The sequence below is a fragment of the Mus musculus genome, chromosome 1 (genome assembly GCF_000001635.26).
Source record: "Mus musculus strain C57BL/6J chromosome 1, GRCm38.p6 C57BL/6J".
In the NCBI taxonomy this organism is placed as follows: Eukaryota; Metazoa; Chordata; class Mammalia; order Rodentia; family Muridae; genus Mus; species Mus musculus.
Window position 1 is genome coordinate 55,691,405 of NC_000067.6, and position 15,553 is coordinate 55,706,957.

The window sequence follows — 15,553 nt, forward strand, 5'->3', positions numbered from 1 at the left end:
TGGGCTTAGTCCATATCTCAATGTTATTAGTTTATGGGAGCTCCCAGCTCCAAAGCCTATTTGACAGTTACTAGCCCTTGAAGATAACTTTCCTCTGTAGCTTCATTTAGATCATCCACAGTCATCTAAAAATCCAAGCTAGCCCAAAGTAAAAACCTTCTCTTTAATGTTAATTTCACTGTATTCTATAATTCATGCAGTGATGTTTATATTTACCTCTCATTCAAGCTTGAAACCCATAACTTGTCTTACATCAAGAAAATGACTGGTTATTTTACCTCTGTTTTCTTCAATAAAAGTCCCATGGCATTTATCTCTGTGTATGGGTGTGGGTGGAAAGAGAGGTGGAGGCAGGCATGTACCATGCATGACACATGTATTTGTGACGAGGTCAGAGGATAGCTTGCTGGAGTCAGGTCTCTCCTTTCGCTGTGTAGGACCCAGGGCCCAAACTCAGACCATCACACTTGATGATACTCATGTTGTCTCTTGTATCAGGATGTTTTTTCCCTAAAATTATCCCATTGAAGCAATGTTTTCATGAACAAGATTTAAAGCCAGGCTTCACCAAGTAGACTCTTTTTGCAGGGCTTATTAGTGTATTGTGAACAAAAGTTATTTTCCTGTTATGTTGCCGCATATTAATGTAGTTGGATGGAAAACAAGAGAGCAAATGTCAGTGGATATTTACAGAAGCAGTTTTATTAATTTAGCTTCTGTGAACTCCCTCCTGCCCTGTTCCCAATTCCAATTTAATGAAATACGTTTAAAGAGCTGTAAATCTTCTACTTTTGTATAAGCAGGATTCTCATTTAATCATGACTGGTTTTATTTTCTTTACCATAGATTAAAAACAAACATAGAAAACAATGAAAAACAATTAAAACAGTACCTCATCATTTCCACCTAGCATTTCAAAAACTATTTCTAGATCAAAAATTAGTGCTGATAAGCCTTAGATTATGTGTATTTTTATGGTATGAATGTACCATGAATAACGTTTTTTGGTAAGTAAATACATTAAAGAGTAGAAAATTGATTGCATGTGGCAAGGACCTAAAGCTCTGGTGCTGGTGGCTAAATCCTTTATAAGTTATTGCTTTTATTTACAAGGATTGTAGATCCAAACTGCAAAGCAATGCTTAGAGCCATTCAGGGGCTATAGAAACCCAATTTGGCCTATTTGTTTTATCATTTAGCTTGTTTAAATGTGATTGCTTCACAGAAAACAACCATTTGGAAACGTAAATGAGAATTTCAGGACATTGAAGGGATTATGCTCAGCATGTGATTCTTAAGTTCTCCTGGACTGTGAGGCCAGCTTTCAATTTAGGAGACAACAGTTTCATAATGTGCATTTCTATCCTGGTAGACTTCAATCTTTTGTCTTTATTCACCGTGAGGTAAGTTAGTCCTATGAAGAATTACATTTGCCTGCTATATCAGAATCTCTTAGGTACATGTTCTGGCTGATGCAGTCCTTTCCATCATCTAATTGGGTGGAAGCTGGAAAGAGTACACCTGGAGTGAGGTCAAACCTTGCTCTTCTCAGACCCCACCCAAGTGCTGAAAGGACTGAGCTTCACAATACACAGATAACTGCGGATGACTGACTGTGTAATAGCGGTTTGGAGTTTTTAATCCATGTCCCATAATTAACACTTTAATATTTGTCAGGCTATTTACCTTAACATCCCCCTTATCCAGGACCAATCTGTAACTGCATTATTGCAGTGAATATAGGTATCAGGTAGAGGGCACTGTCCAGGTGGCCTTGGGAATTAAGTGGTTCCAAAAGAGACTTGAGACTTCCTGTCCTGCAAGACATGAAATGATGTCCCTACTCCTTCTTCCAGCCTGCACATTCAAGAACATTGCAGTAACAGTGTGAGGATTGTTGTCTAGGGCCAGCCATTTTCTTCTTCTATGGCAGAACTAGAGAACTACTTAGCATCCTGAATCTTTTCCAGCAGTTTTCAATATGAGTAATCTTGGCCCTAGCCATCAGTAGACATACTAATTATCTGTTCATACATGCATGACCACTTTCTAGATCACTTGGGGACTTACAATAACTGGATTTGATCTTTTCTGAGGTGACAACATGAGAATCACATCGTTTTCAGATTCCAAGTTTTAAGGCGCTTTGGGATATGTTTTATAATCACATATGATTTTCAAGTCCAGGCAAGAACCTAGCACTGTGGAGCAGGTGAATTCTTTTACAAACTTGATAGAAAATAATCTTTTGTTGAAATCTTGTCTAAGTGGTGGTACAGAGTTGATTTTAGTAGCTATCATTATAAAGAAGAGAAGCTTATGTAAGAAGGCCACGCTGGCCGTGACAGTTTGTTCTCATAGATAAGCAGTGTCTTAAGTCGGGAGAGGAGAATTAGATCACAGAGAGGGCCTCTGCAACTGCACACGCAGGGCTGAGGGACTGAATGTGCGCTTAGAGGAACACTGATTCTCCAAGTTCAGTTTCCTGGGAACTGTTGTAGGTTCTACGACTCTGCTGACAACACTTCTATCTGGAACACGATCTCATATAAAATGTATTTTAAGCTGAAGCTCTCGTTAGTGTAAAAGGCTAGTCAAATGGTTATCTTGAACGCTGAGTCACAGTCTAACTTGCCACCAAGATTCAGTTTCTCTCTTTATTTTACTTGGTAGGTTAATCTCATTTAGCAGTGTCATTAGGTTCCAACTTTGATGGGGTGGAAAAATGCGCACAAACATCTGATATTTCTGAGCATGTGGGCTTGGATGAATTTAAATGTGTCCTAGTGGAGCACATGAGTTGGAATGGCTGAAGATTTATCATTGTCTTTTAACTTAAGGCTAGAGGAAATTGACCACTGTGGGATAATTAAAAATAGAAAGTCTCTGGGAAAGCAGAAGCCAAGTTGTCAAATGCCACAGAGCCAAGGGGTGGTAGTATTCTGTAACCCAGACTGGGTGATTTATACTTGTGTCTCCTGAAGATCTGATATGTAGTTGAGCTGATGAATCATCCCACCACATACCATAACTAAAGCAAAATTTATTTTTCTTTTGCTTGTAGAGTTTTAGCCAATTAAATAATAAATCACCAGGCCTTTGCTGAATATAGAATAGACAGGCTTATATGGGCTGACTGGATTAGATGGCGCTACTGCACCAGAGAGCAGTTCCAAAAATGATGTTTTAAGAGGGTAGAGGCAATGTATAGCTCAGGCTGCTTCGTTCTACCTCTCGCTGTTGAAGGTGGTGATATCATTTGGATCTTTAAACATATTTCAGATTACTGATGAAGGTTTTGCTTAAATGTTTAGGAGTCATGAATGAGTTAATGTCTTGCAAGCAGTGTTCCAGCAGATGCCTGTGAATGGTCCTACAGGCACACATAGAGAGAAGAAAACCTTCATGAGGACTTCACATTTACAAACCAAAATGGGCATGTGCTTTCTCTTCTGAGTATCATGATCCTGAGCAATAACATAAAGACTGTGTGTTCAGATCTTATTTGAGAAGCAGACATGGAAATTCAGAGAGGCTAAGTGACTTATCCTAGAAAATATAGCTGGTGGGTTAGATGAAGAAACTCAAGGACTACTTAGTTCTGGTTTGAGGGCAATGTCCTCTGAAGCATGGGTGTGCTTGTGAGATCCAGTACTCCATGTACGTTAACCATGCATTTTAGATATATGTTCCAGGGAGAACTGTTTGAACTGGTAATGTAGTTGACAACTTTATTCAACTTCATTAAAATGAAGAACTATCCAGTTTTAAGTGGAAGGGGTCAGGTGCTCAGTATAAGTGAGTTGGCAGCGACAGAGTAGCAACAGTCCAAGGCAGATGAAATTTATCATCTTGTAATTATAAGTATTCATTAGCAGGGATCGGCAGTTTAGGAGAGACGATAAGTGAGAAAGGCTCTATTCATGTTAGAAGAGAAGACCACAGGAGACATGTAGCCTGCTGAACACAGTCACATGGATTCTGTCTGCTGTGCTGAGCCACAGGACACATGTAACCTGATGAACACAGTCCATGGATGCTGTCTGCTGTGCTGTTGGTGGAGGTTCCTAAAAACAAACTGTACCTAGCCTGGTTTCAGATGAGCCAAGGCTGGGCTTTATTCTGGGAGGACACATATGAATTTATAAAACAAATGTCCTTTGGAGCCTAATGGTATTAATTGTCTCAGTAATTTAACTTCTGAATCAGTGAAAAGGTAAATTTCAGGCTAGCTTCTATTAGATAACAGACTGTTCAGAGCTTAAGAGATTTCTATAGTGTTACTATAGAATTTGTGTATCCTAAGGGAGATTGATCACTCTCTTTTGATTATTTTATAGGATCCTTCAAACCAAAAATGTGGTGGCAGAAAGAAAACAGTGTCTTTCAGTAGCATGCCATCGGAGAAGAAGATTAGCAGTGCCCACGACTGCATTAGCTTCATGCAGGCTGGCTGCGAGCTGAAGAAAGTGCGCCCGAACTCTCGCATCTACAACCGATTTTTCACCCTAGATACCGACCTCCAGGCTCTACGCTGGGAACCTTCCAAGAAAGACCTTGAAAAAGCCAAGCTGGACATTTCTGCCATCAAAGAGATCAGGCTGGGGAAGAACACAGAGACATTCAGAAACAATGGCCTTGCTGACCAGATCTGTGAAGACTGTGCCTTCTCCATACTCCATGGGGAAAATTACGAGTCTCTGGACCTAGTTGCCAATTCAGCAGATGTGGCAAACATCTGGGTGTCGGGGTTACGGTACCTGGTCTCTCGTAGTAAGCAACCGCTTGATTTTATAGAGGGTAACCAGAACACACCACGGTTCATGTGGCTGAAAACGGTGTTTGAAGCAGCAGATGTTGATGGAAATGGGATTATGTTAGAAGACACTTCAGTGGAGTTAATAAAACAACTCAACCCTACTCTGAAGGAATCTAAGATCAGGTTAAAATTTAAAGAAATCCAGAAGAGCAAAGAAAAACTAACTACCCGGGTGACAGAAGAGGAATTTTGTGAAGCATTTTGCGAACTGTGCACCAGGCCAGAAGTGTACTTCTTACTTGTCCAGATATCTAAGAACAAAGAGTACCTGGATGCCAATGACCTCATGCTCTTCTTAGAAGCTGAGCAAGGTGTCACCCACATCACTGAGGATATGTGTTTAGACATCATTAGGAGATATGAGCTCTCTGAAGATGGCCGCCAGAAAGGCTTCCTTGCAATTGATGGGTTTACCCAGTATTTATTGTCTCCAGAATGTGACATTTTTGATCCAGAGCAAAAAAAAGTTGCCCAAGATATGACCCAACCCTTATCTCACTACTATATCAATGCGTCTCATAATACCTACCTGATAGAAGATCAGTTCAGGGGACCAGCAGATATCAATGGGTATGTGAGAGCATTGAAGATGGGCTGTAGAAGCATTGAGCTCGATGTGAGTGATGGTCCGGATAATGAGCCCATCCTTTGTAATAGGAACAACATGGCCATGCACCTTTCCTTTCGAAGTGTTCTGGAGGTGATAAATAAGTTTGCCTTTGTTGCTTCAGAGTACCCACTCATTCTCTGCTTGGGGAATCACTGCTCTCTGCCTCAGCAGAAAGTCATGGCACAGCAGATGAAAAAGGTGTTTGGCGAGAAACTTTATACAGAAGCACCTTTGTCTTCAGAATCCTACCTCCCATCACCTGAAAAACTAAAAAATATGATTATTGTGAAAGGAAAGAAATTGCCTTCGGAATCAGATCTGTTAGAAGGAGAAGTGACCGACGAGGACGAAGAAGCCGAGATGTCGCGGAGGATGTCAGGGGATTACAACGGTGAGCAGAAACATATCTGGCTCTGCCGAGAGCTCTCTGACTTGGTATCCATCTGCAAATCTGTTCAGCACAGGGATTTTGAACTGTCTATGAAAACCCAAAACTACTGGGAAATGTGTTCATTTAGTGAAACAGAGGCCAGCCGGATTGCCAATGAATACCCAGAGGACTTCGTGAATTATAACAAGAAGTTCTTATCAAGGGTCTACCCTAGTGCCATGCGGATAGATTCCAGTAATTTGAACCCACAGGACTTCTGGAACTGTGGCTGTCAGATTGTGGCGATGAATTTTCAAACTCCCGGTCCAATGATGGACCTCCACACTGGCTGGTTTCTTCAAAATGGAGGATGTGGCTACGTCCTCAGGCCATCTATCATGCGAGATGAAGTTTCGTACTTCAGCGCAAATACAAAGGGCATTGTCCCTGGCGTGTCTCCCCTGGTTCTTCACATCAAGATCATCAGTGGTCAGAACTTCCCAAAGCCCAAAGGAGCCTGTGCCAAAGGGGATGTCATAGACCCCTATGTTTGTGTGGAGATTCACGGAATTCCAGCTGATTGCTGCGAGCAAAGAACTAAAACTGTACAACAGAACAGCGATAATCCAATTTTTGATGAAACTTTCGAGTTTCAAGTCAACCTTCCCGAGCTGACCATGGTCCGTTTTGTCATTTTGGATGATGATTATATTGGGGATGAGTTCATTGGGCAGTATACGATCCCATTTGAATGTCTGCAGCCCGGGTACCGGCACGTTCCCTTGCGCTCCTTTGTTGGGGATATCATGGAGCACGTGACCCTTTTCGTTCACATAGCAATAACCAATCGCAGTGGAGGAGGAAAACCACAGAAGCGAAGCCTTTCTGTGAGAATGGGGAAGAAAGTTCGAGAATACACCATGCTCAGGAATATTGGTCTTAAAACCATAGATGATATCTTCAAAATAGCAGTTCATCCCTTACGAGAAGCCATAGATATGAGAGAAAACATGCAGGTAGGAAAACAGACCCATCTTCTTCCACCATTTCTGTTATTCACACCCATTCGAACTAATGACTATTGTGGTTTACCGATGGCTGGCTTGCAAATATTCAGAATACACTGTGCAGACCCATGCACCACTGTATTAGCTTCCTGGTCACCTGGGATAAAGAAGGTAGTTTCTAATTGTGAGTACAAGGTTGAGTTTGGCCAGCTAATGGAGCATCAGTATAGCAAAATGCTGGGTATCTTTTCAATATGTTTAGCATGTAATAATTAATTAACTAACAGAAATGTGTACATGAGCAGAATGGAAAAAGTAAAATATAAAAGATGTGGGTAGGTGCTAGAGATGTGGCTCAGCAGGTAAGAGCATTTACTGTGCTATGCACCAATAAGGAGCTAGTGTCAATCCCCACCCTCACCCCCAGCATTCACATACAAAGTCTGTGTGGCTGAAAGTGCCTATAATGCCTTGCCCAGTGTGAGTGGAGAGAGTAAGATTTCTGGGGCTTGTTGGCCACCAGCCTAACCCCAGATTCACTGAGAACCCCGTGTCAGAGGATGGAGAGGGATGGGTCAGGAGACCCTGCATTCTCCTCTGGTCTCTGTGTGGGCCAAGCATGTCTACCTGACATGCATACACACACACACACACACACACATGTGGGTAGTATATAAAATGCATACCCAGACATAAACATATTGTTTGAAAGCATATATGTAAAATATTTGCAGATGTGCATATAGAAGAGAATTTGAAGTCATATATTATAAAGGTGATGCCCATTAGACTTTTAGTTATTTAAATGTGTACTAACAAATTATTACCCACAAGAGAAAGCACAGATAATCAAATAAAGCTCAGCACTTTTTTTTTTTTTTTACAAAATTTTTACAAAGATGTATTTAGCCTTCTTTTAGAAAGGTAGTTTAATTGGAGGAATGTGGTTTCTGGGAGAAATCTGTCCCTGTGCGGTCCTGATGATCCATTTTTTTCCCATAAGGCAAGATCAAGAGTTACACCACAGGCGGTTGTGAGAACTGAGAGAGCACACACCAATCCCCAGTTTTAACATGGAGAAACCCAGTGTGCCTCTCCCTTCCTTAGGATGCATGGCTGCAGACTTCTTTTACATTATACCTTATATAGTCGAATAAGAATAGTATTTTTTTAAGATTTATTTATTATTATACATAAGTACACTGTAGCTGTCTTCAGACACACCAGAAGAGGGCATCAGATCTCATTACGGGTGGTTGTGAAACCACCATGTGGTTGCTGGGATTTGAAGGCAGGACCTTCGGAAGAGCAGTCAGTGCTCTTACCCACTGAGCCATTGCATTCTTGAGACATGAACAGACAACAAGTATTCACTAAGGTCTTGTATGGCACAGTGAAAACAACTCAGTTTACTTCATTCCTTTAGCTAGCACTTTTATAAGAACTCACTCACCCAGAGACTTTGCCCTCAAGAAAGCAGAGACATTAGAAGACATTATTTCTCAGATCTTGCAGTTAATAAACGTCAAAATTAGACTTTAAATCCCAGAGTGTCTGATGCCAAAATCCATTATTATTCACATGAAGCAGAAGCACCAAGCTGTGACTTAGTGAAATTATTAACTCACAGGCAAGTTCTTCAAAGAGCCAATTGGTCAGAAATAGTATGATACAAAATTTGTTTCAAGGTGGTTTGCTTAAGCACTTGGTTAAAAATTAGCCTCTGAATATGCTGTTATCTTCTATGTAGTGTTTCCCTACATAAATCTGGCATTATTATAAAGCCCTATGTTAGATTACCCATAAGCCATTTTTATACCTAGCTGCATTAGAAGTCTATGTATTACTATGCAATTCTTGAAATACAGCCTTCATCTCATATTTTTAGAATATATCTAGAGAAGAATTTGGCTGGGGTGGTGGCTCAGACAGAAAAGCACTTACTGCCTAGGCACAAGGCCTAGAGTTCAGATACTCAGAACCCACTTAGAAGATGGGTGTGTGGCAACCTTCTGTAATCCCAGTGCATGCCCAAGGGCAAGACAAGGATCACTTGACTAGGATAGTGAGCTACATTATCTGATTTATGATTTCTGGATCTAGTGAGAGAACCTGCCTCAATAAATAAAGGGTGAGCTCCCAGGTCTCCTCATGCATGCCCCCACACATGCTCCCCGCTACAGAAACATACAAACACACATGTATGCATACCACATATACAGACACAAAAAGAAGAGCTGTTTATAAGGCTTTCCTAGACATAGTTAATAATTAGTGGAATCCTAACAAAGCAGCTTGGATAAAGGAGTATTTGGAAAGTAATATGTAAAAATTAAAAATACCACGATGATTAATAAATTCATGACACATTCAGTAGATTAGATGTTGCTCATTATTAATAAATGTAAAACAGCCACAATTTTCCCAAGTTATTACTTTAGCATTAGTTTGAGCACATTAATAATAGCCCCAGAGTACCCAAAATGTGTTACTGTCTCATTAAGGAAAAGAAATTAAAAAGCGCTTCCCATGGTATCATTTAACCAACAGTGAACCCAGATTCGAATTATCGACCCCTTTCTTCCTTTGTCGCCTGTCATTTCTCTGTCTGCTGAGTGAGTCTGTGTCTTTGCTTGTCTGTCTCCTGAATCACTTTCTCTCTGCGTATGTCTGTCCCTGTGTATCCACAACAAAGAGCTTTTGTTGTGTGTTAATTGAATACCACAGAAAGCATCACATGGGGAGGAGGGAATACTTAACAGAAACCTTTAATAGAGTTTTACAAGGGATTAAGTCACTGACTTAATCTGACCCCAGCTGACCCAGATAGCAAACAAAGGTTGTCAGGCAATAGCCATAGGTTCTTTCAACCTATTTTCTATCTCCTGCATTTATTACTATAGCATACATACACGTGTATGTTACTCTTGGATCAGGGGCATGGAAGAGAAGACAACTTTAGATGAAGCTATTAATTAGCTTAGAATGTAAAAGGTGATTATATGGAAAATCCACAGCAAGTAAGATTGGTTGTTACATTGTTCTCTTAATAACAGGGTACACAGAAGGATATCAGTCTTAAGTGACCTCAAGGTGTATTACTAACTCTGGCTCTGAGGCCCAGCAAAAGTTCCGGTCTCTTTGTATGTAGAAGATTATTTTCATAATATTATAGTGCCTCAGTTTTGTTCAAGATTAGAGCGTCAATGAATAAGATGTCCATGCAGTTAAATTTCTGTATGTGCTGTGCATTTCTGATGGGCTGACAAGGCAACATTGCTGGCTGCTCAGATGGAGGCTGGTGAGCAGTGATACCCCACTGGCTTAAGATGCTAAGAGAGATGGCTTCTAGTTCACTAGTGTGATGCTTTTTCTGATCCCCATGATATAATTTGAATGCACTATTCATGTGTAGGTCCTGCTAGTGTGGGGGCATTCCTATTGCTATGTCTGCAAAGCACAGAGCATCCTTGAGTCATAATCAGCTTTGTTTCTGATGGCTGTCTGTGGTCATTGGTAAATACTAAAGCCAATGGTTCAGATCGTGAATAAGCTGTCTGTGTTACCTCTGCATGTTGCAGCAGATTGGCTTGTCTGTGATCCAGGCTGCTCTGCACTGTACATGTCTCTGAGGGTATAATTTGGTGAATTCACTTGGGTGTAAACTGGGGTGCGGTGCCATGTGGTCAGACATGTGATTCTATGTTTTCTCCTCGTAGAACGCCATAGTGTCTGTTAAGGAGCTGTGTGGACTCCCGCCGATTGCCAGTCTGAAACAGTGCCTGTTAACCCTGTCCTCTCGTCTCATCACCAGTGACAGTACTCCCTCTGTGTCTCTGGTGATGAAGGACTGCTTTCCTTACCTGGAGCCTCTGGGTGCCATTCCAGATGTGCAGAAGAGGATGCTGGCTGCATATGATCTGGTAGGAGGTTGCAACTTTCCATTACTTCTCTCAGTGCATGGGCATCTCTAAAAGCAGGGGTTCTGGGGTGGAATTCCAATGTCCAGAGCAGATTGGCTGCCTCTAAAGCGTGGTTGGAGGTGGCAGCCAGAGCTTGCCATTGAGTATCCGTTAAGCCGCAGAGAGGCCCTCCCCCTCCCCCAACCCAAGGACATGGCAAATGGAATGATCTCTGATTTGACAAAGAGTAAGTGATTTCCCAGTCCTCAGAAGCATGGCTCCTTTTCTTCTGAATGACAGCTCCTGACAGAGAGATGCTCAGCTCTCAGCACTGCTTGATGATGGCTGAGACAAATGGCTTGTCTGTAAACATTTCTAAGTTAATTATACTATTTGACTTCATTCTGAATATTTAATAGAATTTGTGTAGTGATTAGATTTGGGGATAACTTTATTTTTGTGTTTCATGCTGTAAACAAAATTAAAGAGCAAATGACAAAGTATCTAACGTACCTAATTAGGTATAAATAAACATATTTAATTAGAAGAACACTTACAAACCAGTAACAATAGAAATATGTAGAAACTTTGTATATCAATCAAGAGTAAGTTTTCCCACATGTGATGTATGAAATTTTCAGGAAATAAATTTTAAAAGTAATGTATCTTTCAAAAAGCAATCCAATTATGGCTTAACATGCAAACTTTTACTTGGAGATTTAGACAGCAATTATCTGGGGAAATGGTTTTGCCAAGTTCTTAAGTGCCTAGGCTCTGTCTAATTGTCTGTTCTTCTATTCCTTGAATAGCTCCAAGGTCCAAAATGGCTGCCTAAACTCTACTTATAACATCTGCAGTCCACACATCAGGAATGATTGGGAAGACATATCTTTCTTCATTTAGGATATTATTTTCTGGAATTACTGACAAAAAATATTACTTATCCTTCCTGTTCATCAGCCTGGAGTTGATATATAGCCACAGTTAATTGCAAAAAGCAATGTAACATGTCTTTTCAAGGGGGCTAGAAGTTGTCTCCTCTGTTCCTAAGAAGTAGGAGGAGAGTGGACATCAGTGCACCTCTGCTTTAGAAGTCAATAGGCAATCCTCTTTTACCTAAAAACTTATCAGTGAAATACACAGCAATTTATCTTTAAATAAGTTTCCAATTTCATAAGTTAATATATGAAATCAAGTATGGTGGTATGCCCTTATAGTTCTAGCTACTCCAGCTAGATTGTTTGAGCCACAAAGACCAAGGCCATTCCAGTCTGAGTAAGATGAGATCCCATGTCTTATAAGTAATGTTATTAGACATTCCGCTGTCCATCAAATCACCAGCTGTGCCTCCTGCTTTTAATCATGGCTCTTCTAATCAGGAACTTAAGAAGACAGGGGGCTGGTGATAGCTTGGTGGATTAAGTGCTTACTGTCTAACCACGGGGACCTGAGTTTGAATCCCCAGTACCCACATGAAATGCTACATGTAGTCACACACCTCTGTAACTGCAGTTCTGGGGAATGGAGGCAAGTGGATCTCTGAAGCATCCTGACCTGCCGTTTAGCCAAAACAGTGAGCCCCAGGTTCAGTAAAAGATATACTCACAATCCAAAAAATGGTAGAGAGCAATATTAATCTGTGGTCCTTGCTTATGTATGAAAGCATGCGTACATTTGCACACACACATGCACACAGTTACACAGACATGCACACATGCACATACACAGACATTCACACACTCTTACACACACACACACACACACACACACACACACTTATACATATATGCACACATACATGAAAGGGAATTTAAGAAGATATTTTTCTTTCTCTGCCTATACTGTAAAAATAAATTGTTATATACATCGTTGAAGAAAAGTTGGATAAAATTACTTAAAATGCTTATTTCATTTGATCTATTTCTTTCTTAGATTTATTGCTAGGACACACACACATATACATATTGGATTTTCATGATGTTGACATGGAGGGATTAGCTAAATTACAGATAGGAACCCAGGAACTGGAGAGATAGCTCAGTAGTTCAGAGCTATTGCTACTCTTGTAAAGGCCTCAGGTTCCATTCCCAGCCCCTCCATGCTTGTATCTGTTTGTAGCTCCTCCTCCAGGTGATACCACTTCCTCTTCCAGCCTCCACAAGTGATCAATTGCACACATATGGAAACATTTATACAGACAGTTAAATTAAAATAAAATAATTGTGAAAAGATGGGGATTTATCTCATGGACTCCATTGAAGCTATCAAAGCCAGTTGTTTGGAGGACCAGTAGTTGTATGGAGAACAACTGAATATGTTTTGTAAAGCAGTCAGGTTGCAATAGTGTATGAGCAGTGAGATTTAAAATGCGTTTGCATGTATATGCACATGCAATCCTATAAAGACATTAACAGTGATTGGTTTTGTTTGTCATGAGTGAAGCTTATTTTCTTACTTCTTCTCTTCAATACACTTCCTCTATTTACCAAATTCTTTCTGACAAACATGATAAATTTTATAGTTGAATAAAATAACTGTCGGTGAAGAAAATACTAACATTTTTACCGTTAAAAATAGCTAGGAGAAATGCGCTTGGTATAAACATTTTCCAACTGCAGTGTAAAAGCCTCCCCTGAATGCACTCTGCCCGAAGATGCTTGTACAAGGGCTGCTTCTGCAGAGTTGGGTGGGGCTCACCTATTGCCTGTGTCGCATTTCTTGTGAAATCAATTTTTTCATCATAAGAGTAGGGATTGAAAGCTGTTCAGTGAATAGATATAATTGCTGTCTAAGAGGTGAAATTAGGGTACTAGTTGCCATAGAGACAGACAGCAGCCATCACTTATTCCCTTGTAAGCTGAGAAAGGAAAATAAGCCATTGTGAGGGTGGCTGGCCCCTGGTGCTGGGTCTGACTTGAGAAGAATGGCTCTCAGGCTGTGGTTGGGTGGTTTCTGCTTCACATCACCAGTGTCTGATGGTGTTCTTGTCCTTTCTGGTTTACCTGCTAAGTCCAACTCTTAATATTATGCTTTCTCTCATTTCTGTTTTTAAAACACAGCTTACGATTGTCGGCAGAGCCAGGCTTTAACAAACTCTGAAATAGTTTAGCATGAAAAGCAGGAATAGTTAAATGGAGTCCAGTTATAATTGCCAGTGGAAATGACTTCTCTCTCATTTGGTAGTAAGCCGAGGGAAGGTAACCTGCTGCGGGCTGTGCAGCAAGCACACCACAGAAGCGACTGAGCACTGTGCCATGTGTACTGCTTATTTCTTTCGACAGTGCAGAGGGTGAGGAGGGGTGTGCCTGTGCAGCCATTGACCCTGAAGAAAAAATGCCTTGCTTTCAGTTTGCAAGACTGTGATGCAGTGGCAGCCTTCTGCTCTCAGGGTATTAGTGTTTGTGGTTATTTTTAAGAAGTTACCTGAGATACTTTGTTGATCCAGAGTGATCATGTGACAACATGGACTAGATCATGCCACAATACTTCATCAACTCCGTGGTAGCTCCAGATTTAGGGCACTCTGTGATCTAATGCCTCTGTAGACTTACCACCCTCCTCAATCTCCCCCAAGCCATACTGACTTTGTTCACTCAGACCAAACTTGTTCTAGTCTCCAGGCTATTATGAAGCACACTGCATTTGTTCCTGGAATGTCCTTCCCTTGCCTGGAAAGTTGTATCTTAATCTTTAGCCAGCCATTTCCTGAGAGACCCTTCTCCAACTACTGACCCCACTTCCATGCTATTTCATAGGTATTTCTCCCCCACACTATTCAGAAAGGTCAAATAGTAATCTGCTCAGTCTTTCATAAATAATTTTCTTTATCTTCTCTGAGTCCCTCAACTGAATGTGTGCTTTGTAAGGTTGGAGAGACGCTGATTGCCTCACATTGTTCTCTTTAAAACCGTGTTAGCACACAATATGCTACAATAAATTCTAGTTGATTAAACAAGAGCTGCAAGCATCTGTTACTAATGCAAATAGTGTAGTTTTAGCGTATGATGGGTTGCTCCATTGTTATTTTCCTCTCAGGGCCAGCCTTGGTGACTTGCTCCCTGTCTAGTCAGAAGGACCATTCTGCCAGCCTCCTTTACCATTCCTGTCCCCTCCTCCAGTCTCAGGTTTACTTCCCACCACGTTCTCATTCCTCACCCTTGGGATTTCTATCCCACACGACTTAGGTGAAGACCTTTTGCCAAACTGATTGTATTACAAAATCATTCATATACTGACTTTATGCACACCATCAATATACCCCTTTTGATATATCACTGTCTGAGTTCTTAGTCTTTATATTAGTCAAGGAACAAACAACAGTTTTGGATGTCTGTTCTATGCAAGGTGCTGTGTGAAGTGGTAGAGATTTTCTTTAGAGTGGTTGTTCTAATGTGAGGGTAAAACTTAAAAGGGGAAGGGAGGGAGCCATGATAGTGTGACAGCAGTGAGGGTGATCAGCCACTTTCATTGCTACTTCATTATTGTGATTGTGATGTAGATATCTGCTCTGCAGGATATCTTGATTGTGAGCCCTGTGAAAGGAAGGGTCTTTTTGGCTCCTAAAGGGGTCTTAACTCTCAGGTTGTAAACCACATAGAGTCCTGCGAGACTTCCCTGGGCCACTGTGCACCTTCTCCACTCAACACCGATCATACCCTGGCCTCCCTGGTCCTTGGCAGAATTGTATTTGCAAATAATTTGGAAATGAAAATGCTATCTGACCTTTATGTGCTTTTTTTCTTTGCATGGTTGACTTTTTACTTCTTTAATGTTCTACCAGCCTAATCTTTCATGGATAGTCAAGATCTATTTGCTTAATATATTCTAGCCTTTTATGTGTTTTTA

The 15,553-nt window shown here is 40.9% G+C and overlaps 1 protein-coding gene across 1 annotated transcript in view; it reads left to right on the forward strand.

Annotated features, from left to right (window-relative positions):
• The window catches only part of Plcl1 (phospholipase C-like 1), a 348,340-nt gene that overhangs the window by 285,459 nt on the left and 47,328 nt on the right, over positions 1-15,553 (forward strand). Inside the window, exons 2-3 of the mRNA NM_001114663.1 lie at positions 4,341-6,815; positions 10,526-10,729. Coding sequence (NP_001108135.1) covers positions 4,341-6,815; positions 10,526-10,729 — 2,679 coding nt within the window. The remainder of the gene's footprint in view (positions 1-4,340; positions 6,816-10,525; positions 10,730-15,553) is intronic.